General features: G+C 44.2%; 1 protein-coding gene and 1 long non-coding RNA gene across 2 annotated transcripts; one reads left to right on the plus strand and one right to left on the minus strand.

Annotated features, from left to right (window-relative positions):
* The first annotated feature begins 1477 nt into the window (after window positions 1-1477).
* DIPK1C (divergent protein kinase domain 1C) lies at window positions 1478-21036 on the plus strand. The gene is made up of 4 exons (XM_083623592.1): window positions 1478-2233; window positions 12526-13203; window positions 18064-18228; window positions 20389-21036. The coding sequence occupies exons 1-4, from the start codon at window positions 2054-2056 to the stop codon at window positions 20629-20631; spliced, it is 1266 nt and encodes a 421-aa protein (XP_083479718.1). The 5' UTR covers window positions 1478-2053; the 3' UTR covers window positions 20632-21036.
* A 3155-nt stretch (window positions 21037-24191) lies between these two features.
* LOC310766958 lies at window positions 24192-26749 on the minus strand. The gene is made up of 2 exons (XR_014550549.1): window positions 26480-26749; window positions 24192-24726 (listed from the first exon to the last, which is right to left on the minus strand). It is a non-coding gene; the product is annotated as an uncharacterized lncRNA (long non-coding RNA).
* Window positions 26750-27922: the final 1173 nt, after the last annotated feature.

The following is a 27922-nucleotide window of genomic DNA, read 5'->3' on the forward strand; positions in this document are numbered from 1 at the left end:
TAGATTCAGCAACTCCTTAATTTGTAATATGAGTATAGCCCACAGTGTGCTACTCTACAGGGATGTTGTCAGGAGCGCTGTGTACATACTGTTGTCAGGAGCGCTGTGTACATACATGTATGGCATGAACTCAGCCATAGCTGAATAGTGCTTGCTGTCACTGGAATGGGGATTAACGCCTAAATAACTTGATAAAGGTGGAAGTCCAGAGCATGGCTGGAAGGCACTGTAATCTACTGATACTAAGGAGGTGTGATTCTGTAGGCTGTCCCTATGTAAGCTCATCCAAGCTCTTGGAAGGGAAAGAAGAATGTAACTCTCTGAATTTTACCCACAGTTACATGAGAGTAAGCCTCTTTGAATATAGGAGGACATACTTCTGAGTAACTGTATGTAAGGCTGTGCTACAATTAATGGAATTTTGTTGATCAGGAGCTGTCTATGTGACCTATTTGACGTGTCACCTCCTTTGCATTCAGAGTGGATGTTGCACTAGTAACAGCAGCATGCAGGCAGTAGTATCCTGGATACTGTGGCCAGAGAATATCTGTAGAATAAGTGATATTGATATTAGTGAGCCAGCGTGGTTGCCGTGTATGCAGCCAATCGCAATATTCTGGGATTATCAGTTTATGCTTCTGTAATTCCAAGGCTGTTGTTGCCCTTTTCATTTCCCAAGCCTATAATTCAAGTGGAAAACTTACATTGGCTCTATAGGATGTACAATGAATTTGAAATTCCTTCGGCAACTACCCCCGCCCCCCCCCCGCACTTTGATAACCTTCTCGAAACCTCTCATTTGTGAAGACAGCCTAATATGCCCTTTGGCTTGTTTGAGCAAGATACAGTACAGCAATGCCAGCATTTCTTCCCCATAAAGGACAAATTATACTGACAAGCTTGCAACCATCTATGGTTTGCAGGTGTTAAGATAGGAAATTAATTAAGATCAGATCATGGAGGAGAAGGGAGAGAGTGACAGGAAGGGAGGAGTCATAGAATTGTAGAGCTGGGAGGGACAACAAGGGTCTTCAAGTCAAGGAAGGAGATAAAAGTGAAGGAGGACCATAGAAAGGCAAGAGGGAGGTAAAGTTATATCCTTGCAGGGGTGCCAACTTGAATTAAATATGGGGCGGAGGTATGCCCCGCCCTGCATAATTGATCACGTGATTCCGCACAAGCACACCTTTAAATAGCAATGCCCATCCATTTCGGAGGGGGGGTCCAAGTCCCCTCAAATATTTTATTGGGGGGGGTCTGAAGGATTGGCTCCTTTGTATCCTTGTCTTTGTAATATGGCTTTTCATTTAATTTACGACGCCCATATCATTTGGATATGTAAGTAAATTAGTATATACTACTAAAATATAGCTTATAACGGAAAGCATATCGGGGCGTCAGAGTCCCCAAGGAATAACTGAATAGGACCGACTTGCATGTGCACCTTCGAAAAGGAGAGCATTCCGGAGTCGCCTCTTTCAAAGTGTCCATCAACCATCTCGATTTTGAGAGGAGCAGCGCTGCGGGAGGAAGCGCGCTCTATCGGCCTCTCCCTCCTCGCGGGCTTCCTCCGCGTCGGCGAAAGTTTGCCGGGCGGGCGGGCGGGCGAGGAGGGGAGCCGTGCAGCTCCTGTCCGAGGGACGCGGCAGACAAAAGGGAGGCGGACCTACGTGGCTTCCCCTCGAAAGGCAGCGCGGCTGCTGCTGCTGCGCCGACGACGACTGGTGGCCGCGGGCGACTGCGAGGCGGCGCGCTGGGAACCAGGCGAGGAGCGCGGCTTCCCCGGAGGTCAGATGCGCGCCGCGGGAGGCGCCCGCCACCAGACGCGCCCGCCGCGCTCCGCCCGTGCGCTTGGCTCTTGGCTGCACGTTGCAAGCCGAGCGGGCGGTCAGGTCGCGCTGAAGACTTCGCAGGAAGCGGGGAGGCAGCCCGGGGAGCGCAAGCGTCACTGATGGATCGCCGGGACTCTCCTGTCTGCTGCACGGGCTAAGGCGGGAATCCCCTGCAGCAGCAGCAGCAGCCCGGACGGGCGGGCGGACGGAGTGTGCAAGGCATGCCCGCCTTGAAGCGCCTGCTGAGAGCCAGGCTGGGCAGGCGCTTCTCCGCCGCCTTCTGCCTCTTCTGGGCGGCGTGCGGGGCGGCAGGGGGCGTCTTCTTCTTCTTAGCGCACGGCGGCGTCCTCCTCTCCGGGCGCTGCACCGACGAGCAGAGCCACAGGATCCTGGCCAGGCTGGTAGGTGGCCGGGGGCGGCTGCGGAGGGGAGAAGGGAAGGGTGGCCCGAGGGCGAAGTCCAGGGGAGCCCCCTTCAGACCGAGCAGGAGAGACCCGTAGCCGGGGCCAGGCTGTTTTGCGCCCTAGGCGAGCCCAACTACTTGTACAGACAAAGCACCCCCCGGGGGGGCCGGAAAGCTAACTACAATTGCCCAATTGTGCAGGGCTTACCTGCTCCCCTCCTCAACATTTTATTCAAGTTGGCACCCTTGGATAGAACAAAAACCGATCTGTATAAAACTGTGCCCCTCTAAAGTGTGCGCCCTGGGCGGCTGCCTCGTTGGCCTCATGACAGCACCCGCCCTACCGGCAGCAATGCCTTATCATCTGAGGCCAGGAAGCCGGCAGACTGGTGAGCGTGGTGGAGAGGAAGGCAAGGAATCCCACCAGAGGCACAGTGGCAGAGGCAGTTCTCCGTTTGCCCCTATCCTTCTCCCTGCTGAATTCTACTGAATTCAGGAGGGAGAGGAAACTGACAGGCAGGATCACTCCCTGGACTGATTGCTAACTAAGAAGGCAGGCAGGTGAGGGCAGACCTGGGTGGCTGGGGCAGGGCCTCCTTGGCCCAGATTGACCAACCTTCATTGACTCCACTGCTGAAAACGACATAAGGCTTGGCCACACTTCTTTTTTTGGTCTGAGATTTGGAACAAACGTCAACCAGCAGAGAACCTGTTTGTTCCAATTCAACGCTGAATGGCAGGTTTTCCGAGAGAAAGCGGCAGGACGTGAAATGCCCTCTTGGACCTGTGCCTCAAAGTCATGGGGCAAGCAGAGGAAATCTCAGACAAAATAGGGGTGGCTGAGCCTGTAGATGCACCAGTGCGGACAGATCCCACCTCTGGATGAGTCCTATTTCAGAGCCAGGCGGGCTAGTAGATATCATGGGAAGGAGGTTGAGTCCTGGTGGGCAGCAGCAGCAAAAGGCCAGGTTGGATCAAAGATGTCAGAATGAAACATTCCCCCATGACATTTTCTGGATGTCCTGACCCATGTGCCTTATAGATTGCTTTGCGGCATTTATTTCCTGTCTTCCAAGATGGCTTGTGTGGTTCTCTGCTCTCTTTTTTATCCTTGCATTAACCCAGCAAGGCAGATTAGACAGTCTCATGCTTAAACATCCTAGTTTAGTAGAAATATGAACCTGCCTGCCTCTCGGGGAAGGGGCCCAGCTCAGTGGCAGAGCAACTGCTTTGTATCCAGAAGGTCCAAGGTTCAATCTCCAGGTGAGACTAAGAATGAGCCCTGAAACCATAGAGAGCAGTTCCAAATAGACAATACGGAACTAAATGGAGCAATGATTCAATCTGGTATAAGGCAGCTTCCTATGTTTATAGTCAAACATTCTATCCGCTACATCATGCCACTTCTCTATTGCTCAGGGAAAAGATGGAGCTCAAGGCGAATTGAACTTAGTAGGACTTCACTTCTGAATAAGTGATCATGGGATAAGCTGTAGGCATTGATTTAACAGAAGACTAAGAGTGAAACAGGAATGTGGATGGATAAAAGACCATGCGGGGGATTAATTAAAAAAAAAAGTGGGTGGAAAGCCTAATATTTTTGCAAGAATTTTGAGCACTGTGGATACTTACTGTGGATACAAGTGCTTAATTTGTAAAATGAGTGGTGCCTGGAGTTTTTCATGATTTTTGCTTGAGAATACCTTGGTTCCAGATGTTAGGAGCTGATTGTTACAACTCAGTGGTGGGGAAGGAGGACATCTTCACATGCTGTCACAAAAACAGAACTCCTGGATTATATGCAATTGGCAGGCATAGCGTGAATGTGAAACAAAAACAAAAATCCTATAGATACACCTATACATCTAAATAAACTTTATTAAATGTTGTAATGCTAACAGTGCAATCCCATGCATTTCTACTAAGAAGTAAGCCAAACTTAGTTCAGTGTGACTTTCTCTGAAGTAGGTGCGCTTCAAACTGCAGTGTTCTACCGATAATTGACATTCAGAAGTGCTTTTTATAAACCTATCCGTTTTGTGTCAAGTACCAAGAATTGAATGTATAAATGCAAGCCTGAAGTGGTGAGACACGAAACGATACAAGGGCAAACATTACTAGAGCATTTTCTAAAATCTGTTCCTTTATCAAGGTGGTCTGCATTAAAGGTGTCTCTCACGATTAAAATGCCACACTCAGTTTTCAAAGGAGCTATGAATTTTGGTAGAGACTGAGACACATGAACTTTCTGTGCAGCCAACCGTTTGGTACACCAACTATGTACCAAATGTTGGAGAAAAGTTGGGGGGGGGGGAATAATCCCCACCTTTCCAATAAAGCTAATGCAACAAAATTTTCTCTTGGATTTTTCTTGGATCCATCCTTGCTTATGGATGTGCATGAGACAGCTGAGTTCAGGAGTGCTTTCTGCCAATGGTATCTGAGCCTCCAATTGTACTTGTTCCTGGAAAAATCAGACCTAACCTCAGACATTCATACCTTATGGTTCAGTTGCATTATTCAATTTGTAGTAAGTCCAATTGCACTCAAGAGGACTTGCTTCTAGATATGTATAGGATCACCTTGTTAGTCATTCCCGCCCCTTTCAGATAGATTGCTGCAATTCACTCTTCATGGGGCTGCCCTTGAAGGAAGCCTGGAATTTGGTTCTGGATGCTGCAAACTGTCTGAGGATGGCAAGATGTTAGGCCATGTTAGGCAAGAGGAACTATAATGAAGCGATTAATAGGATCGTGTTAATTGCACCAACACAATCAACATAATGTGTAGCTTGGCCCAGAATTAAGCACTTATAAATCCCATTGAAATAAATGGGATATAAAAATACTTTGGGTTATATCCAGTGTTAGCCCTGTTTAGAGCAGACCCCTTGAGATTAATGGACACGAGTAACTTAGGTTCATTAATTTTAGTGAGCTGCATTCAACTGAAGTCTTGTGCTCCCAGAAGCCAGCACAAGTCCCACCAGGGCAGCAGGACTCCCCCTTCCCTATGCAACCCTTTACCCATGTTACCCTCCCCAAAATCTCGGGACAACCTCCAGAACAGGACACAGAGCAGGAAAGGGAGATTGCTCCATGTGACATGCAGAAACGCATGTGCCAATGAAACAGTTGCCTTAGTACAGGGCTTCCCAAACTTGATTCTCCAAAACAAAAAAAAATTTTTTTCCTTCCAGTAGCACCTTAAAGACCAACTAAGTTAGTTCTTGGTATGAGCTTTCGTGTGCATGCACACTTCTTCAGATATCTGGGTATCTGAAGTATCTGAAGAAGTGTGCATGCACACGAAAGCTCATACCAAGAACTAACTTAGTTGGTCTTTAAGGTGCTACTGGAAGGAAAAAAAATTTTTTTTTTTTGTTTTGTTTTGACTATGGCAGACCAACACGGCTACCTATCTGTAATTGATTCTCCAAGTTTATTTAGATCTTTTTGGACTACAACTCCCACCATCCCTAGCTAGCAGGACCAGTGGGTTTGTTTGTTTGTTTGTTTTTTTGGAATTGTAGTCCAAAAACAGCTGGAGACTCAAGTTTGAGAAACCCTCCCATAGTGTGACGTTTAATTCCACCCAGTGGGTCTGCTTAGTTGGATACAATCCTTTGGTTTGGCTGGGTTACGTTTTCATAATTTGTAGTGCCAGTAGCATAGTATTCTTTGCGGCAATTGTTTTAGGGAATAGCTTGTTCCACATTCACTGCTTAATTTTAAAAAAATTGGGGAAAACATGTACGTCAGTAAGATGCTGTCACCATGTTATGCCACAAGGTGCCATGCCATTCCCTTACCTCCACTGTGCCATACCATAGTTAATAGATTATATAGCCAATTCTGGCTTGGTGGCCCGTAGATGATAAAGGATCATGCTTTTGAGTAAAGACTAATGGGAGCCAATGAATCCTTGATGTCATGAATTGGAGATTTGTGAAAGTATTGGCATGAAAAGCACTAGGAGACGAGCAGCCCATGCTGATGGAGTTTTGCCTGTGCTTTTGAGGGGGGGGGGGCGTGAGGGAAACAAGCCAGGCTGCTGATTAAGGGAATCGTCTGCTGCTTGCAAAGCATTTGCCACTGTGACTGCATCTTACACCTTTGAGGCAGCAGTTACTGTCAATTAAAGAAGACAGAGCATTCAGCTGCCAGGTCTAGCTGATAAACGCAGTAAAAGCAGACAGGGAAAAAAGGCAATTTGTATTTTGTAGTGAGTTTTCAAGGCAACTGTGTAGGTGGGCGTGAGGCTGCTCAGCTCAAACATCTGCAGTCCATATCCATTAACTTCCGCTGATAAAATAAGAGGATTTATTATTTTAAGATAGCTGGAGGAAGGTTTGCTCTGTTTTGTCTGTGCGACAGCACATATCTAGAAAGTAGGAAAGTTATTCCAACGTTTTCCTTGCTTTCAGCTGCATAGTGCATTCTTCTGAGCATATAATATAATAAACAGCACAAGGGGCAAAATAATTCCTTGCTGGACATCTGCTGCCGCCTATAAAATGCCCTCTCTGCCCGGTCTACACCCAGATTAAACCAGAGCACCTGTGTGTCGAAGTGAAGTGTTGTGTTTGAGCTGTGACTTACAAACATTTTCGGACCAAAATATTGTGTAAGGGATTGTCTCTCAGCTTTACAAGATGAGCATAGAGGGTTAAATAACAGACCAAATTCCTTTATTTGCAAAGGGCTTTTGTCAAATGGGAAAGGAAGCCTAATGGAAATTAAATAATCTATTACGGTAGCAAGCTATTGATGACTATAAATTTTCCTGTGTTGTGTATAATAAACGAAGACAAATTATGTGCTTCTGCAGCCTTGCCAACTTCTTGGAAAGAGCAAGAGGATGAATTCTTTCTATCCCTTCTCCGTGGCAGGCATCTGCAGTGCTGGATACCTCTGAGATACAGAATATTTTCCATTTCCTCCGGAGCTCTGCTAGAGCTCCAAAACAATTTGGAGGTATCTGACATAGCTTTGGGAATCACATCTGCATTATTCCCTTTGGCCTGTGTCCTAACCTGGATTCCAGAAGCAGAAAAGTTATTTGCAGCCTCATCCACAAACCAGATAAGCCAGAGTGCTGCACTAGGATTTAAGCCAGTTGAATTCTATTAACTCCAAATAAACTAATTAGGTGGGGTTGGGGGGGTGCCTGTAGCTCTCTAGTTGTCATTGGAGTAAATTCCCTCTCATCCCTGACCATTTGCTGCGCTGGCTGGAGCTGATGGAGTCCAACCACATCTGGAAGGTCACAGAGTCCCTATCCCTGAACTAATTTGTCTTACATTCTAACAGACCAGTTTAATTGGTTCCCAATTAATCCACGGGAAACTAACCTTGTGTGTTTACAGTCTAGTCCTCAGAGTGGTTGCATGATTTCTTTAAGAGAGCTTTGTCGTTTACTCCTGACTCTTTGCGATCGCTGGGAAGCTTTCGGATCTGTTGTTTATTGAGCATTTATGCTGTTACGTCCACATCAAACTTATGCGGCGGTTATATGACTGACACTAGATGTTTATTGAGATTCATCCTGATATGTTTGCATGGAGGCCACACAGCTAGTGAGAGTTATTCCACCCTTTGCAGTGCAATTTCCCATCACTTTTATTATAGGGTGTTTTGCAGTTAGAAAAGTGACAAGATGATTGCACTAGAAAGGGAGGGAAAATTTGTGCAAATAAGCAGGCTCCCTGGAAGCTCCCTCTTTCACAAGTAGGGGTGGGGAACCTGTGGCCCTCCAGATGTTGTAGGACTCTAACTCTCATCAGCCGCAGCCAGCATGGCCAATGGTTAGGGATGATGGGAGTTGTAGTCCAGCAACACCACAGGGGGGAGATGTCAAGGGAGCACCAACTCTTACAAATATATAAAAGGGAAATGGATTGCTTTAGCGATTGGCTATAAAACGGATATTCTCAAATTTACTTCCATCTGTCATGTCGTACTGCTTGCATTAGTGAATGGCTTCAGGCAAAATCAGTGCTACTATTTAAATGCAGTTTTTTGAGTCTCTGCACACAGAAGTCTTTGCAGGCGTAAGTAACATAGCTTTTACAATGGTGTGTGCTGCGGTACTCACATCCATTTGGTTGAGCTACAGGCTTTCGTGACCTTAGGAGAACTTGGCTCTGGAGATGAGTAAAGTATGCAAATTTCTCTCTGAAAAAGGCTGGGACGCATAGTGATTTGATGCGCCCCAGCTATGATGGATGGATATAACATTTCAAATGATTGTCGGTGGTGGGGATGGGGGAGAGGTGGAGATGAAGAATGAAAATAATACCTGAGCTCACAGGTGTTTGATAAAACCAACACGCCAGGCGTTCAAGACAAGCTGCTTTGGGTTGTATCCCATGAGGACTTTGTGCTGCTTGAATGCACTTCCAAAGTTGGACACTCATTTTGTTGCCAATTCAGCCCTGATGGCTGAAGAAGCCTCCACAAAACAGCATGGGATGCAGGGCTACAGTAGGAGGTATGGTGGAATTGGTGGACATCAGGGCTTTGTGGAAGTGCAAAGCAACATTGTGTTCAGCGCTGTTATGGTGGTTTTATTGCCCACTGTTCAGCCTAATGCCCAGGGTGGGCTACAACGATTTGAAACTCAGTTTAATACAGTTTCAAAACACAATTACAGTGGTACCTCGGGTTACAGATGCTTCAGGTTACGCAATTTTGGGTTGTGCACCGCGCCGAACCCGGAAGTACCAGAATGGGTTACTTTCGGGGTTTGGCGCATGCGCAGAAGTGCTAAATTGCGCTTTCCGCATGCGCAGAAGTGCGACCCGTGCGTGCGCAGACGCGGTGCTGTGGGTTGCGAACCCTGCTGTGAGAACATGCCTCCCGCATGGATCACGTTCTCAACCCAGGGTTCTACTGTAAAACACACACATACACAATCTCAAAAAAAAATTAGGCTGGGTCCTGAAAGTATGCATCACAGGCGTCAAAGGTCAGGATTAAGAAGTGCTACAAACCTACTACAGAGCATTATAATGGCTAGTTAAAAGTATATTTGGGCAACCCAAGCAAGGAAAAGGAATATCAGTTAATTTACAAAAGTTGGTATTCAAGTAGCCAATCACATTGTAGCCATTTACTTGCTATTTTGCAACGATGGTAGCAAGGCTGATCCCAAATTTAGAAAACTTGGGGCATTGCCGCCACTGGTGGTGGGTGGTGTTCTCTTCAAGATATAACTGACTGATCTGGTTATCAGGAAGAATATTTCACCCAGGGGAGAAACTTGGCAGAGCACGCGACAAGTTCTACTCTACTATTCGTGGCTCCCAGAAGGACTCAGGAAATGGTATAAAGCAGTGTTTCTCACTGTAGCTCCCTTCCGACCTCATTTCCTTCCTGTGGCCCACCCCCTGCCCTGCTGGTAGAAAGGTAGCTGCTTAAGCGTTTTGTTTGTAAATAGAACGTTTTAGTTATCATTTTTATAATTTATACAAAATACAATTACATTTAAAAAATATACTTTTAAGTATTTCTCGACCAATGGGACCCTCGTGCTTGTTGACCAGAAACAAGCTTTTTTTATATGTGGTTCTATTGTGTGAGGGATAACTAAAGATCACCTCTGTCCATTTTGTTAAGGTGGTTCCGCATGAGGCTGAGTAACTCTTGCATGCAGCTATGTACCTCCTTTCACAGTAGTGCTTGCATGAAGAAACAGCACACCCTCATAACTAACACTGCTGCAGTCACACAAGATGCGGGAAGCTTAGTGTGTGCAGTGGTAGGGTGTGGAAGTGGGAGAGAGAAGGAAGCAGATGCGACATTGCCACAGAGGGCACATGGCACTGCATCCACTGAGAAGCATGGTCGTTTCTCTGTTCACTCTACTTCTCTGTTTTCTTTTCTCGGTCACTTTTCTGTTTTCTTCACTTCTCACTTTCCTTTGTGGCCTCCTAGTCTCATGCCATGCCCCCCCCCCCCATTTATGTGATTTTCACCTGTGGCCCTCTTGGAATATCAGGGGCGGGTGGGCAGGGGACCATATGCCCCCAGTTAGGAAACACCGGTTTAAAGATAGCTGATAGCAGTTGCTCCATAGCACTGTTGGAACTATTTATTGGCTCTCTCACAGGAGCATGCAGAGTTCGCTTCCAAACTTGTATCTGGGAGGCTTTTGTGTGAAGGCAGCATTTCTATGCGCTGTGTGTGGAAGGGGGTGGAGAGGCATAAAAGCTGACACACCATCACCATTGTTGGAGATGAGCTGAGGCAACTTGGCATCTGATAAATATAAAAACACGGGGCAGTATTCAGCTCCTGTATCCCTTCAGCACAAGGATTTCCACTTGCACAATGGGATTCCCTCTCCCTTCCCCTGCAAGTGCCCTGCACCCTCTGCTCCAGAGCATTGGGGGGAACCCCAGAACAGATTTAGGGGTTGCACAGGGGGAGAGCATTCCATTGCACAAGCAGAATCCTTGCACCGGCAGAATGTTTTGTGAACCCTGTGCTGGATTCTACCCTTATATTCTGTACGTAATCTGTGCCATTTGGAACTGCTCCAGATTTTGCTCTCTCCATCCCTCGCATGCAGAGTCCATAGCCAATAGAATGTAAGCTGGCAGAGACCTGGGAATGGGATGAACTGGCTGGAGAAATATGAGAGAGCCTCGCGGGGCTTGCATTTTCTGGGGTCCAACATTTCTCTCATGTGAAAATATATTGTGGGAAATTCCTGGCCTAAAGAATGGGGTGTGTGGAGGGGAAATTAACGCAGAAGTTGGTATCAAGCCACTAACTGGCTGTCTGATTTTCTTCGTCTTCCACCCTAGCCCACGTCGGTCATCTCCTCCTCCAGAGAGTTGCCTGGAATAGACTTTGCAGCTGCACTTCTGGAAGGTCTGAATGGACACAGTTATGCAGATTGCTTACACTCCTAGAAACAGAGGGATGGAAACAATTATGGCTGGAGGAAGGGACTGGCAGGGGAAATCCTGTTTATTTATTTATTTATTTTGGTGCATTTGAGATGACCACATAACTATAGCGTCCTGATTTCTTTTTTGTCTCTTTGGTCATGAACTGCAGAATTTGCAAACCACACAAATATGTCCCATCATACCTTTTGTCAGTGGACACCAAGTGACTTACCAGCAGGTCTTGATTAAGAGACTGCCCAGCTTTGTTGTACAACAAGCATGTGGTTTTTGTTTCGTTTTACAAGACCCTGCATATTTTCAGCTTGGCAGATAACAATTGCTTTAATGCCGTCACATCTTAGGATGTACAGAGGCAGACTGTAGCCCTGAATTCTGTGTGGTCACAACTCCCCATGCATTTCAGTTTGTCCCACAAAATGTTTTTATAGCAAGTTTCTCCACCACCATAAGAAAACCAGTATCATAATGCCTTACAGCTGTTTATCTTTATCACTGCTTTTAATCTTTGTGTAAAATTATAGGCTTTTTGGCAGCCAGTTTTATGTGTGGCAAAAAAAGTTGGATGTGTGTGTGTTTAGAAGCAACAGGCTTCATATTACTCTCTATGATTATTTGAACCCTCAACCACCATGTGGGTGTACAGCAAAGGCGCCAGGCCCAAACCAACGAGGCACATTTTTATGTGTCTTTACACATGTGGCAGAGAGAAGGAAAAAAATGTTTCCAAAAGTACAGACCAAACTCACCCTTGGCATAGCATCCAAAGGAACCTGAACTTAGGGTGTCTCCTGACAGTATTTTGTGGGAGGGATTCAAGTGCATACTAGAACTTTAGAAATGGACTTTCTGCATGTAGGAAAGTGACAGGGAAATGCATTGGAAAAAGTTGGGTTGAATGAATGGCTAACGGGCAGATGTCAGCCCATAGAATAATCAGAATGAATGCTCAGTGAAATTCGGATATAAATTAACTTGTGTAAGCAAATCGGGATGAAAGCTCAATAAATAGGCCATCTAGAGGGAACCCTTAGAGCAAAAGTACAGAGCTTAAACAACATGAGATACAATCTACTGCCCTTGGTGGGCTGTCTGTTTATGAGCTTGCTACCCTCAAAACAACAGCTAGCAAGAGTTTCCTGGGAGTTTATGACCTGTCAGGTCTGCAGGAAAGATGGAACAGCAAACATGGGCAAACATCTCCCTCAAACTTTCCTGACACCTTTGCTGTGTGTTACTTTTGTCTGTGTCATGGAGAACTTGAGTATGTAAAGCTCCTGCAGGGATTTGTCCTCTTCCCCTACTCTTGATGTGACTGGAAATGGTGGCTTTCTGCTGTCAATTGTTTCTTCTTTCTTTCCACATTTCTCCAGTGCCTTGACTATAGAAAAGGAGCCTTGACAGGAGACCTTTGCGAAGACTTGTGTGTGGCACAGAAGTTGATATACAAGCGCTGCCTTTATTACGACAGAGGTAAGAAGGTCATCCAAGCTGACTGGAGAGGTCGCCCAGTGATCCTGAAATCCAAAAATGAAATCTTCTCTAGCTACCACCACCTTGGCTTTCTGGAGGAAATGGAACCGCAGGGTATTCCAGAGGCAGAGCTCCTCCTGATGGTCGCTTTGGAGATCAAGAATGTTCTGGGTCTAGAACTTCCTAATAACACTGTGGTGCCTTTGTGGACGAAGGGGAGGGGCCCACACTGGAAAGCGCAGCTGGCTAGCATGTGGTCCCTACTCCAACAAGAAGAATATATTTACTTCAGTGTGCTGCAAGACTTCAGTAAACATGTCCTAAGGGTCATTGGCTCCTGTGGCCACTTCTATGCTGTGGAGTACCTGACCGCTGGGCATACCTGGCAGAAAACTCTCTTTTCTGTGGAAGATGCGGTCGGTGTTTCCTTTTCTGGAATTAAAAGCAAGGCTAAGGCCATCACCGAAATTGCCATCAGCTTCCTGGACATGGTAAAACATTTTGACAATGACTTTTCTCACCGGCTTCATCTGTGTGACATCAAGCCAGAAAACTTCGCCATCCGAAGTGATCTGACGGTAAGTGAGGACCTCAATGTCATAACTGTGGTTTGGGCACATGTAGCATGCAACTCATAACCAAAGGAGGTCTTCTTCTCCATTGATATCCCATATGCAGAGCCCTGTGTTGCACAAGTGTTCCCAAATGTTGACTGGCCTTGGAAATTTGTCTGCTAAGAAACATTCATACCATTCATTTAAAGCACATGGGTTCTTCCCCCCTCCAAAAAAATAATAATAATTATGGGAATTGTAGTTTAAGGGTGCTGGGAGTTGCAGCTCTGGGAGGATAAACTACAGTTCCCAGGATTCTTGAAGGAAAACCATATACTTTAAATGAATGGTGTGGATGTGAGCCAATGACTTACTTGATGAATCTATCACCCATTTTGTTGTCGGAAATCACTTGCCTTCTGCAAGTGGGTCCTGCATTCTTGAAAAACTGCCTCTTTTGCAACAATATGTTCTGAACAACAGAACAAGATGTTTTTTGACCATACGAGCTATGTACCAAAAATCAAATAACATATAGAACAAGTGGGACTTGCAACAAAATGTTGCAGTGTGAAGTATTCCTGTTCAGAGTTCTAGCCTTTCCCGGGATATTCTCTTCCTCCACTCTATTTTTCCCAACAGAGACTTAGTGTCCTATGGTCACTGAGCACACTTGATTTGTTTCCCTCCCTGCTCTTTAGTGTTTCCCCCCATGAAGGTTTGTGTGTGTATGTGTACTTCTGCTAATTTCCAGGTTCCCAAGCTGATATCTCCCTCTAGCTGGTGCTGTTTTAGCTACAAAATGGCTGGAACTTCCATATCTTGGAGAGTCAAGTACTTGCCTTGAGCATCTTCTAGACGTCTGCTGGCTTATAGCTGACATACAACATAGAGGTCGGGGACAGAGGATGCTTTGAGAAATTTTGTTATTGATTTGATCCATTGAGAGCCTTTGGTGAATAGAAATGCAGTTCAGTACTGGGCCTCAGCTGATATTTTTTGTGAAGATGGAGCCTTCTATAGAAGGCTCTTCAAATCATACTCTCAGTTTAACTTGGAGCAAATTAATTTCCTCCTGTAGAGTGAAAGTAGAATATGTTCATTAACACGGCTGCCAGCAGAGCCAGTATTTATTAAGTATGCACACAGAACTTTGCACTAGAACGTGCTGTGCAAAGGTTAAGCGTGTGGTGATTTAAAGGCATAGGTGTGTTTTTACTCTCCAATTTATTTTTGTGTTTGTTCAGGTGAGTAATTAGAAGCTAGGGAATGGGTAGGAAGCAGCAAAAAAAGTGTGAATTATTAAGTGAAAGAGATTTTGTTTTTTAAAAAGCTCTGCTTACCATATGTTAAATCAGATTCAGCACGGTCACTATATAGCACCACTTCATTCATTTGAGGACCTCTTCTACCTGATCAGATTACAACAGCATCCTTCACCCATAGGGAACTGCTAGCTATTCACCAACGCCATGCCTACATGGTGCTGACAGTCCTGCCCCCTGCCTGCACACCCTGTCATGTCCCTCTTCAAGTCAGAACTGTTAGTTCGCTGGCTGTCAGTTAGTGGTGGTAGCCAATGACTGCCTCCTGCTCCATGCTGTGCTGGTTGCGTTGCTGGCATAGTCCTATTGATTGGACCCAGACTGTGATTCATTGCTTTGTAGGTCCGTGTCTGAGTCTGTCCCTGAGTCATAGGGCAAATGTCAGCCTTGGTGCCATCGCATCTCAAGCTTATTCATAGGGAAATGAGTGGTGGTGAAGTTAGGCTTGATAGCGCTGCCATAAAAGTCCTGAGGAATAGTGTGGGAAAGCAACCAGTCTCATGAAAAACGTATAACGTATTCCAGCAAGTACCAATGCCTCGCCATTTGCATTAATCTAATATACATCAGGATTTGCAGTTGGAGGGCAAACATGTAGAGATCGCTCTTGATTTCTGGATACGCCTCCTGGGACTAATACCAAACTACTGATGACTTCCTTGTTGCATCTTTGTTGTGTGTGTCTTTTGTTGACTGGTTTTTGGCACACAAATTGGCCCCGAGGCGGCCCCATGCTTGGCTAGTCTGCCAGCATGAGTCTTATGTGTGTAAACTAATGGAATGGCTGGTATATTCTATTTCTTTTCTTCGGCAGCCTGTATAAAGCTGAGTTTCAGCCAGGCAACCTCACATACAGAAAATAAAAGGCAGGCCACATACATTAAGAAGATCTGGCCCAGTTATGTGCCTAATAACAATCCGCCAAACAAAACCCAGTAGCTGGAATTTTTTTTATCAGTGGACACACTTAAAAAATTAGGAGCTCGATGAAGTTAGAGCAAGCTGCAGAATGCTACATACTAGATATGTTTCTGATATTGCCTGCATGAACTTGCGAAAGGCCCCGGGATGTGTCAGTCTTCTAAAGCTTTCCAATAAGTCTTCCAAAAACGCTTCGAGCTGTATTCTCCTGGAGGTCTGCTCAGAAAATGAGAGGGCCATTTCAAGTTCAGTACTTTCACCCCGTCACTCAGACAACTGTGGGTTTGAAAGCTGCCTTTTCTTCTCTCACTCCCTATTACTTTAAATGTTGTTTTTCAAGTGAAAAGAGTGTCCACTGTAGAAAGTGTTGCACTGACAGCTTGGAGACTAGAATTCACAGTTCACATTATCCACAGAATGAACATGAAGTTGGCAGGCAAATATCATTAGAAGCACTATTATCAACTCCTTTTGCTTTAAGGGTGTAATCCTATACTGAAAACCTGCTGGCTGAGGGGCAACAGGATTTTGTGGAAACCTTGCTGTGCTGGCTGAGCGCCAGGTATGCCCCTGAAACCCTCAGAACAAAGTCATAACAAACATCACCACTACCCCTCCAACCAGCTGAACTGAAGGCTTCCCTGCTTCTCAATCTATTTGCAGTTTATGGTGTATTCTGGACAAATTTTAATCTTTTTCTCCCCTTTTAAAACTAAGAAAGGTGTGTGCAGAACAAAATGTTAATATCAATTTTGTGAAGCATGGCTATCCCTGCCCTTGATACCTGGCATAGTCTCTCCAAAGCAGCGCCCTTATTCCTTCTATTATTTGCAAGCACACACTCACACACACATTGTCAAAAGACTTGGGTTGATGAGGCTCAAAGTTCAGCAGTAGCCCCACCTCACCAAGTTGCAGTTGTCTACATTTCTAAAGCATTAAAACAGGTGAGGAACCCTTGGCCCTCTAGACATTGTTAGTCTACAGCTCCCATCATCCCTGACCATTGGCCAAGCTGGCTGGGGCTGATGGGAGTTCCAAGTCCAAGCACATCTGGAGGACCAGAGTTCTCCTATATCCATGCTTTAAAATTATCCCAGTTCAGAAGAGCAGCACTGATGTGGGTATGTATTTTCTAGGGGATGTTAAATTCAGGTTCCCACTCAGCCATGAAGCTCTCACTGCGTATTCCTGGGCCACTCACAGTTTCTCCTTCCTAATCTCCCTCACAAGGTTGGTAATGAAAAATGGGGTCAAAGGGCATTCTGTTTTGAGCTCCTTGGAGGAAAGGTGGACTATACATAAAATCTCTGCACAAACCTTTGCTGATCTAGAGGGTGGAAATAGCTTACTTATTTGGATTTTAAATGGTTTTCTTGTTGTTGCCCCACAGTGATGGAGAGTATCTGGACTTGGGGAATCCTCAGCAGTTGATGCTACCGACAATGGAGAATGTAGCATCTCAGAAATAGGTTAAATACATGTACTTGAAAAACAGATGTAATGGAGCACTTCCTGAAGCAATTTCATTTTTTCATAGAAGGAATGAAAATATTGTATCTTGATAAGTTGAACATGACCACAACACTAAGTTTACCTGGTGACATGGTGACTCCAGAAGACCAAAAGGATGAGATCTGTGCTATAGATGCACCAGAAAAAGAAAGTTAAAAACCCACCAATAGTTGTCATGGGGATAGTGGAAGTAGATTCACAGACAAACATCCCCAGGCAAACAAACAATAGCTGCAGCCACAGTAAATGAATGAATTTATAACATGAAACTCTGCACTTGTTAGATGTTGACTTTATTTTTATTTTTTCATGATTGCCAAGCTTTATTTTAACTTTTTTGCTCTAATGTGTTAGGAATGTAGCAGGTGTAAAGCATGGAACAGTAGGAGCCAGAGGGGAAGAGAAAGAGAGAAATCACCACAATTGGAAGCAAATACCGTATTATTGTCTCAAGGGGGGTAGCTGTACATCCACTAAGCCCAGCATCTAAGATTACCTAATTGCACACAATGGGTGGGCCATTTGGTCACCTGAACATAGGAAGTTCTTTTATACAAGGTCAGGCTATTTGCCCATTGAGCTAAGCCTCTTATTTTGTCTCCTCTGACTGACAGCAGGACTCCAGGCCTTAGGGAGAGGTCTTTCTGATCCTTTTAAATAGGAATATCAGACTGAACCTGAGACCTTCTGTATGCAAATGATGTGCACTACCGCTGGGCTATGGGAAGGGTCAGCTTCCTATTGGACTGCTGCTGTTATGCCTCTGAGGGTGGGGCTTGCTAGAGCAAATGGAACAGAATTTATGTCATCACAGAAACCACTCCCCTTGTGAAGGAGAATTGACCTACCTTATTCCGAGGCTGCCATTTTCTCAGGGATCTCTGAGAAGAACTTCCCCTCCTTTCATGCCAAAGTTGTCTGTTACTCATGCAATTCTGTTTCAAGCCTTGGTGTTGCAGAGCTAATCAGCGAAAGCTCTTCCACTTGTAATTTCTAATTTTCTCTTGCATTCATCTCAGAATGCTTGAATCAGCAGTCTTTAGGGCTCAGGAACAACGAGAGCAGAAAAGTGGCAATTTGCACGGACTGTTGTCACCCTTGAATGCATTATTCTGGTTTGCAGGTGGTGGCTATTGACGTAGACATGGCTTTCTTTGAACCGAAAATGAGAGACATCCTTGAGCAGAACTGCACGGGCGATGAAGACTGTAATTTTTTTGATTGCTTTTCAAAGTGTGACCTGAGGAGCAGAAAATGTGGAGCAGAGAGAGCCAATAACAACCTCCAAGTGAGTGGCTACGGGCTTATTTGTCTCCCTTACTGGATGCATGTCTTGACTTTAAAATACCCATGAAAGTGCAAGTTTAAAATAAATGATGCTGCGAGCGACTGTCACTTAAGGACTTATTCACACATGCATGCACACCACTCGATGACTGCAGCTCCAAGCAGTAGCTTCCATGGATGAACAAGCTTTCACAGATGTAATCAACAGAGGCAGAGTTTCGCATCTTGCCGCATCATCACCTCAAGTAGAGTGTGTTTCAGTGAAGATGAGTGACATCTAAAGTGGCAGCGTTCCATGGCTGGTACAGGGTTGCTGCCAAAAATGTCACCCCCGTGGCAAATTTTGCTTACTGCTGTAACATCAAGTGATTCCACACTGATGCAGCGTCACTGCTTTGTCCAGATAGCTAACTTCCAACAGTAGCCAAAGGTGTTGCATGGAGGGTAGGAAATCTCACATTGTAATGGCATTGTATCACTTGTCAAGTCCTTCTAAGTCCCTTTCACTCGTCATAGTAAAGCTGGGCGATATCTGGTTTTCAGCATTGTGATATGTCATCTGCTAAGCGTCACAATATAACAATATATCATGATGTCGGAAATAAGGATGTACAATAGTACCTTGGTTCTCAAACTTAATCCATTGCAGGAGTCTATTTAACTCCTGAAACCATTCAAAAACCAAGGGGTGGCTTCTGATTGGCAGCAGGAGCTTCCTGTACTCAAGCGGAAGCTGCGTCGGACATTCAGCTTCTGAAAAACATTCGCAAGCCGAAACTCTTACTTCCGGGATTGCGGCGTTCAGGAACTGATTTGTTCTGGAGCCAACCCATTCAAGTTCCAAGGTACCACTGTAACTATGTAGAGGTGAACAGAAATATGTGCTGGCAACTGCTACTGCTACTACTTAGGGGTCTAAAACTGATGCATTTTTACTTACCTTTAACATATTGTTACAACTGTTATTTTGTAGTACAAAGCAACAGGGACAGCAAGCACGAATCATGGGAGAAGCAATGACCAGTTTCACGGTTTTCCCCACATCACAATATTTTACAAAGCACCCACATTGTGATTCACGATATGTGGCCATGTAAAATATTATGAAACCATGATCACGAGGTGGACTTCAAACCGGTTTTGGACGATGCATCAATACATTGCCCAGCCCTACATCATAGCTCCCGCGTTGCTCTACGCAGAAGGGGGCCCACACTGAGCAGTGGCACCCACATGAACAGCACTACATGGTAGGGATGGACCCTTCACAAGTGCAGCTCTACGTGTGCGAAGGCATAATTGCTACCTAGAACCCTGCATGACTGCGGTTCTGGATTGCATGGAAGCCTTTGCACATATCAACTGTACATTCAGAGGCTCCAGATGTCCACATTGTTTGTGCAGATGGTAGAGGGCTTCCTGGTGTTCCTTTGCAAAGTAATAGGGGAATGATCGGGAATGAAGAGGATTCTAAACAATTATGCCAGTGCTGCTTAGGATGGCATTCCCATTGTAGGTGTACCATGTAGCCCAGCTGTCATCTGTGAGATCAAGTGATGTATGGACTTGTATGTGAACTGGTGACTCCAGCTATGGGTGCTTTTTTGGAGTGGAAGCAAATGGGCTCTTCTACCTATCATTCTGAGTGAATTAGAAGCCTTTGTTGTCACTAGGGATGGACATCCTTTGTCTGTCTTCTTTTATTCTTGTTGGCACTCAATCATAGGTCATAGGAAATAATAGGAAATGAATATTCCTCATGAGACCTTCCCACTCAACATGGAAAGATCAGTGGGTGATGGGGATGGGAACACGGGAGGCAGGGATGGTGTGTGTGTGTGTCCACAACACACCTTGTGTCTTTATGCATTCCTTAAATGCCAGGAGAGAGCATATACACTCTTTTTGCAAGTAAGATGACAGAGTGCACTATAGTTTGCAGTTGGTTTAATCAACCAGAGAGTGCAGGTTTCCTGCTTCCAAAGAGCCAAAAACATTAATTAGAACTTATTACTGAACTTAGATAAATTATATAACTTAACAATAGTCCAGTCACATCAGCAAAATATATTTTGCGTGAAGATCTTAACCTTAAAGTTGGATGGGACTAAAAGATCTTGTGTGTGAATTACTGCTTCTCTCTCTCTCTCCCTTTCCACAGGTCATCTGTGAGAAAATATTCCGTCCCTGGTTTTCTCTCAGCTTCATGGGATCTGCTGTCTCCTTTCCCCTACAGCTGCAGTTACAGAAGGCAGTGCAGGATTGTGCAGAAGCCAGCACCAAGGACACTGGCCATCATCAGAGCCATTCTTCACATTCTCTTTCTGAGTTATACCATTTGCTTCGAGCTAGTCAAAAGGAACTTCAGAAATCCAGTAGCTACCCTCATCTAATTCACCAATGATTACTATTCAGGGAAGAAGGACTTTATGTTTTTTTCTTCTTTCATTCAATAGAATTAATTTCCACTTAATGACTTCTGACTGTGCTTTTCAAAACTGTGATTTGAAGAGGTAGCGTGTTTATTATTAATACTCTTTGAAATGCAAAATCATTTTTATTGGACTCTGTTTTTGCTTCATTCCTGAACCCATGCTGCTTCTCCCCTGCTGTTATTTTGCATTATATTGTTTATCCAAAAAGCAGCAACACCCGTCCAAACTAATGTCTGACCCAAGGGTGGAACAACATTTAAATTTCAGATGTGCTTTGGAGATGGAGGAGAGGGGAGAACAGCTTTGTAAGATTAATTCAAGTTTGAAAATAAAGAGCTGGGGTGGAGTGGTCACCCAATTAATGTTTTATTCAATAGAGATTGTGTAGACTAAGATCTTTGTTAGCAAGAAAGGGAATAGATATTGGAACGAAGGATAGTTTTCTCGCTGCCTGCCACCCATCACTATTTAAGTCAAAATAGACTAACAATGTTAGTAGTCACAATAAAACTGTTTTGCCCATTGATTACAATAAAACAGAATTAAGGCTACAAAGGTTGGGATCACAAGGCAGGGGTAAGCTACCCTGTGCCCTCTGTTGGACTACAACCCCTATCAGCCCCAGCTAGCATGGCCAATGGACAAGGATGATGGGAGTTGTAGTTAGATTAAGCACAAAATTGGCTACCCCTCGTACCTCATCCCAAGTTCAGCCTGGGCCATTACTTCACTATTTCAGTGAAACTGCAGCACTGATTGAACCAAAGGAATTGGCTCTTCCGCAAGGACTGCGACCAGAGTCAAGAAATACGGTACCTTGCACTTGGCTTGTCAGGTCATAACCCAGAGTGGTGGTCTACCTTAAAACCCCTGGAAAGGTGGGACACTCAGCAGCTATGGCTTCTTCCACCTGTTTCTTTTCAGTCTTTTTAAACCCACCTCTATTCCTCCTGCGGTGGATTATAGAGATTAAGTCCTGCTTATTACAGTAGGTGAACAAGAGGTTTGGTAGGGTTGAAAAAGGACAAAGTTGTTGAGCTTTTTTGGAAAAATAGGAAATTTTCCCGGACATTTGACACTGCTGCCGACTGCAGTATTCAGGATATGTCTGGGAAATTCTGGACATATGGCAACCCTAGGTTTGGGCAGAGGAGAAGACATGGCTACAGAAATGCCTCTCTAATTTGGAGTTAAACCATCAAAATGAGTTTCAGCCTCCTGCATCTTAGTTAGAATAGTCTGGGACAGCAGTTCATTAGAAACCACCTGAACATCACAGAATTGCCACCAGTGAACCTCTGTCCAAACAACATCAAAGGGAAGGTTGCATCATTATATTGTTCCCAAATCGCCTCAGACCTCCAGCAGACTGGAGAGGGGTTCAGCAAATGCTTGTGCACAGGGTTTTAAAGAAAAATGAATGAAAGCATGCGTCATGACAGTGTGGGTTGTCTGGTAGAGAGGAAGGATTGAGAACCGTGTCCCACCATGTTTAATTATCAAGGGTAGGCACTGATTGTGTATTGCACTATCATCTTGATGGCATTAATCTGTGACACAAATGAGGGTGAGAGAGGATGTCTTGGACTGTGAAGGAATATGTTGCTGACACAACATAACAATATTAATAAACGTACAGATACTGCCTTCTAGGGAAAGAAACACTAGGTTTTGGACAGGCTACTGGGGAAAAACCCCAATACTTTCATATCCCTATAATATACAGGAGGCTTCCTCAACCTCGGTCCTCCAGATGTTTTGAGACTACAATTCCCATCATACCTGACCACTGGTCCTGCTAGCTAGGGATCATGGGAGTTGTAGGCCAAAAACATCTGGAGGGCCGAGGTTGAGGAAGCCTGATATACAGAGTGCTGTTTTTATGCATGCTACATCTCACATGAAGCATAGATGGAAATGCTATTGTGTCTAATTTAACTGTGGAATTTGGGGAGAAGAATGAAATCTGTGTGCACAGGGGTAATTCTGATTCTAAGGAACACCAGCGGCACCAGCCTAAGCCCATTTAGTCAATGGCAGTCGCTCTGAGTCAAATGGGGCTTACTCAAAAGTAAGTGTGCCTAGCATTGTAGCTTAAAAATACTATACCAAAAAAGAAAAACGACACTTGAGTTTTGGAATAAAACCTTCTGTTTTTCATAAGATCTCCAGTTCTTGAGAAGATTTAATAAATGTAACTACATATGGTGAATTTCTTCAGCGCCTTGAAGCTGTAAGCTGAACAACGTCACCTCATGGGTGTAGATTATGGCTCTGCACCACAAATTCTTCAGGTGTATTATGTCCATTCCATCTTGCCATTTGTTTAGTCCATGAGTGTGGTCCTGTTAAACTATTCCTCACAAACTTTTCATTAGCAAAGCAAATTACTTTTTTTTGTGTGTTACTGCAATACCAAACTGGAATTCACTGATTTTTTAAAAAAGGAATTATGCAAGTTCCAATTGTTGAAAATGTAAGCTTCATAATAGTAGAGCTCTTGGCTCAGAAAGCACTCTGTTGCCTGGTGGAAAATAATAGAGCAACTCCAGGCAGCTGCCTGGAACACTTGGCTGAAGAGAGGGCACTTGTCACACTTTCCACCAGAAGAGGGATTGTTTCTTGAAACTGATTAGTTTCTTTGGCACTGTGCACATTTGTGAGTAAAGATCATCTTTATAGCTGCCAGAACCTCATAGAACCCAGACGCAGGCCCAAACAAGACATGGGATGAATGTTTGTTTTAACCAATATCAGTCTCAGTAACCTTTGAGTTTGAGCAGACGAATAATAGAAGTGGGTGGGGTTGCTTAACCCATCTCCCCTGGCCATTTTCTTACTCAAAAACCACATACCCCAGCTGTTTTTCCATCTGCAGAGGAAAAAATATGCAACAGTGTACTTGATTTTAATATGGGCCTTAGGAGATGAGTTTCAGAGAATCTTAGAGTTGGAAGGGACCCAAGGGTCATCTAGTCCAACCCCCTGCAATGCAGGAATCTCAGCTAAAGCATCCATGACAGATGACCATTTCCACTCTCATAGCACATGAGCCCTTGAACATCTGGGGCTTCAGCCAGCAATTGACCGGAGCTGTGTTTATGGTAGACTCAAGTAGCGGCAGGACTCCAGGGAGAAAAAAAAGTGAGAAGTGTCTAATAAATTTGATTTACTTGGAGAAACAGAAACAACCAGTTCTAAGCTTGGCAGTTGGATTGTGCTGAGTGCTTTTCATTATAAACTGTTGAAGCCTTTGTTTGATCAGATTTACCCACACAACTTTTTGTGGCCCAAGACATTTTGACACCTGAGGCGAACCACAAAATTCTCCCACAAACAGGAGAAGGAGAAAAGATCTACATCAAGAATATGTGTGTCCTCTCCCAAGGGCAATGAAACCTCCCCTGGCTTCTGTAGAAAAGTAAACCTGTATGGACTCTTATTCCAATATGACTTTCCCGCTGATACAATCACAGGTTATTGAGTACATTAAATGTTACATTGAAATAATCTCTAAGGGAGAATTAACTATGTTTACCCAATGGATTTATAGATGACATGAAATTTGAGAAAGGTATTTCCCAGCCAACAGCAATCTCTCCTTTTGCTCGCTCGGGTACATATATCTGGGTTAGACAGCCTGGGCTTGTTGCAAGATTCCATCCATTTTACTGTCTAAGTTGCAATGATGTCAAAGTTCCAGACCGCAATCTTGATTTTCAGGTTCCTATTGACTGTCTATGAAAACAATAATCATCTGAAACTGAACTGATCTTTGATAGCAATGAACTTTGTCACAGCTGGGTAATTGAACTCTTAAAAAAATAAATCACAGTTCTTCAACACACAAATCTGCAGAGTGAGACAGGTAGACAAAACACACAACATTCAAACTGTTCTAGCCTGCCTGTCTATCTAGCTGCCTTGCCCTGGAGAAAAGCTCAGGGGGATGATATTTTTAAACAGGAGCCCAGTTTGAATATGAACACTCTCCAAAGTTGGCTGCAACGCTGTTTATTTCTGTTAGGATCAATCGCTGTCTTCATTACTTTTTTCTCAGGCATCTGGAAAAGATATGGCATATTCTCTGTTTATGACTGCGTTAACTGCAAACATGCCCCAAGAAATCTTGCAAGGGATTGGTCATAAATGGTTTTGTTGCCACTGAATTGCATGTTAATCTCTAAAGTGGGTTGGGGAACCTTTCTCAATCCAAGGGCTTCATTCTCCCTTGGCCGACCCTTGGGGGGGGGGCAGATTCAATTAAGAGTTCCACGAGCAGAAGCCTGTTCAAGGACTTCTGCTAACAAAATGGGCTTTCCTCCCCCCGCTGCCACCTTTTGCGCTTCCCAAATTGGCTGTGGACGGTTTGGGAGAATTCCCAAAAGAGCTTGGGGAGAAGAGAGGGGATCGTTCTGTCTGGCAAGCTGAAATGGTTGTGCTCATGGAACAATTGCCATAGTGCTACATTGAATTCCTTCCTGGGTGTCATATGCCAATGGTGATCAGGGTCAAAAAGAGATGAGTGTGGCCAAAATGGGCACAGCCATGCCCACACAGAGAAACACATCCTATGAGTTTATATGACATCTAAGCCTGACCCACATTTATTTTTTGTCTATCAGTTTTAAATGTTTCCTGGAATAGCATCTCCTGACCCTAAAGGGGGATTTCTTCCCAAATGCAAACAGCAGCTTCAAAGGAGGGTTTTTGGTTAGAAAAGCAACAGAGGAAGAAAGGGTTAAATTATCCCCCTTGCTTTCTGTGATATTGATAATTATCAAACACCCCCACCCCAGCTTCAATTGGCATAAAACAAAACAAAACATGCATGTTAACTGCAAAGGCATGTTTAATGCTGCTTTCTATAGTTTGATCCTCGGAAAGGCCTTTAAAAAACAAACAGGAAAATGCAAGATTTGTTCTGCTAGCCTTGGTGCTACTGGGGCTTCTCAAACCGCTTGCTCAGATGGGGCCCCACGAAACTGATAGATCACATCACATACCAAGTGATTCAAGAGTGCAACCTAAATATAGCAACACATTTTGATGTTCAGACCATTGAGTTTTTATCTCACTCGTTTCATTCCCTCTTAACCCAATGAACTGTGGCTGTTTCCAGCTTCTGGGCTGAATCCCTTGACTGTAAAAAACGTGCACAGCTCCAATATGAACAGAGTGCCAGCTAGCAGCTACTTAATAAAACTGATTCTGTAGAAGGCAACTTTATATGTTCATGACAAGTATCTGCAATACCTGTGTCAGGATCTTTTAACATGTCCTTATACTTAACCTATATCCATCTGGTGTGAGCTGTTTAAAAATGTCTGTGCTGCAAAGGCCAAATCCAGCATGCTAGGATTTGAGCAATGACTAAATACCCTGATCCTAAACATGCTTTTCAGATATGTCTGTTGAAAAAGCCCAAAATGGTACCCTGTTTTTTTTTAGGACTCATCCTAAGCATTTGTATATGCTGTGGCAGAAGAATCAGGCCTCCTACCAGGTTAAAGTTTACTTCATCTTGGTTGTGGATCAAGAAATTCCACAAATGGCCAAGAGTGCTGCTCGACTGATCTCTCATCCACAACTGGTGACCCTGAGAAGAAATGTGTATCCCCATTTGTTACGGCCCAGAGCAACATTGCTATATGCAGGGTGAGGGTGATGATGGTCTTGATTAATAATAAAGTTTTATATAGCGCTTCCAAGTGTTCAAAGCACTTCTAATGTATTCTTGAATTATAATCTTCTGTAACAGTCCCATAAGTCAATATTCTTTGGATTTGCAAATGGGAGGCTGAGAGTGTGGCTTACCATAGACCACATGCTATGTTCATTGCAGAGGTGAGATGTGAACCAGGGACCGCTACACATGTTGATGCAGGTTTGCTTTCCCCAAATCAACACATGGGAGACCTGCTGTCATATCATGGATCTGCCTTCTTTGGCCAGGCACATGAAGGCTGTGATCCTATGCTTACACCTGAGAGTAGGTCCCATTTAACTCTGTAAGGCTTAGTTTTGAGCAGTGCAATTTACATTAATCCTATTTGAAATCAATTGTATTATTATTTGCACAGATGTGTGCTCCTGACGCTGAAATCCAGAACCTTTAAAACAATGAAGCCATTCCTTTCAGCAGGATGTAGATTATACCCTTAGCGAATGCTAATACAAAAATTCATTGTTAGCAGCTTTTAAAAGGCTTTTCACAACAACTTCTCTAAAGAAGATCTGGAAGAGGTAGTAAATTTAAAAATAATACTGCACATGAAATGAGAAGGAGCTGCTGACCTTGAAAAACAGTTTTTCCTCAAGATGAGAAAATAATTGATTTTATTTTTTTTGAAAAATATGTTGTTAATCTTTTTTTATATAGCATTTTGTGGTAGTGAAAGCACTTTTATGGCACTTACAGCATTTATCCACACAAGCAACCATCTGAGCTGGGGTAAACTGAGAGTTTCAGGCCACCCAAGTAAGCTTTATGATTAAGCAGGGATTTAAATGCAATGGAATTTATTTCTGTGGGAAGCCACAAGAATTTCAAGATGATTTCTTTCAATACGTTATTAGGGTTACAAGGACAAACTGGTGCTGTTAATCCTAAGCATCAAAAACGTCTGAATGCCAGGCATTAATGAACGTTAATTTGTGAAGGTAATAACCTGCCCGTGAGAAAAACGTGCAGATTCTTGATGTATTTCATCTATGAATGTACCTAAGCATGCCCATTTAGCACACCAGCACCTCTCTCTGTTATATTTCTGAATGTTGGGTTCAACCCTGACTCTTCAATGATTTGCAAAAGAAATGAGAGCGATTAAAACACCACCCCACCACCCCACAAAAATGCAATGGCATCCTTCCTACTGCACTGGATCCAACTTGTTGGCTTTGATACCTGCTCTACATCCACTAGCCTGACTCCCATTGTCAGTGTTCAAGTGACATTCAGCTGCCAGGTCTGGCCAGCTTCTGTATGTGAAATGGGGAGGGGGAGCACCATCTTGTCTGTCTAAGGCAGGTGGTGCCCTTTTCACCTGTCCAATGATCCTGTGACTTGCTGAGTTAAGAACTGTAGCACTCTAGAACCATTGCTTTGAAGGATTATTCGCAACCACCTAGTCCAATATGCTGGTCCAAGCAGCAAATCTAGAGCAAGAGAGCCCGCAATAGTGCTCTGATCAGCCCTGAGTGCTCACTGGAAGGACAGGTCCTGAAGCTGAGACTCCAATACTTTGGCCACCTCATGAG

Source organism: Podarcis filfolensis, assembly GCF_964270895.1.
Source record: "Podarcis filfolensis genome assembly, chromosome: 7".
NCBI classification, from domain to species: domain Eukaryota; kingdom Metazoa; phylum Chordata; class Lepidosauria; order Squamata; family Lacertidae; genus Podarcis; species Podarcis filfolensis.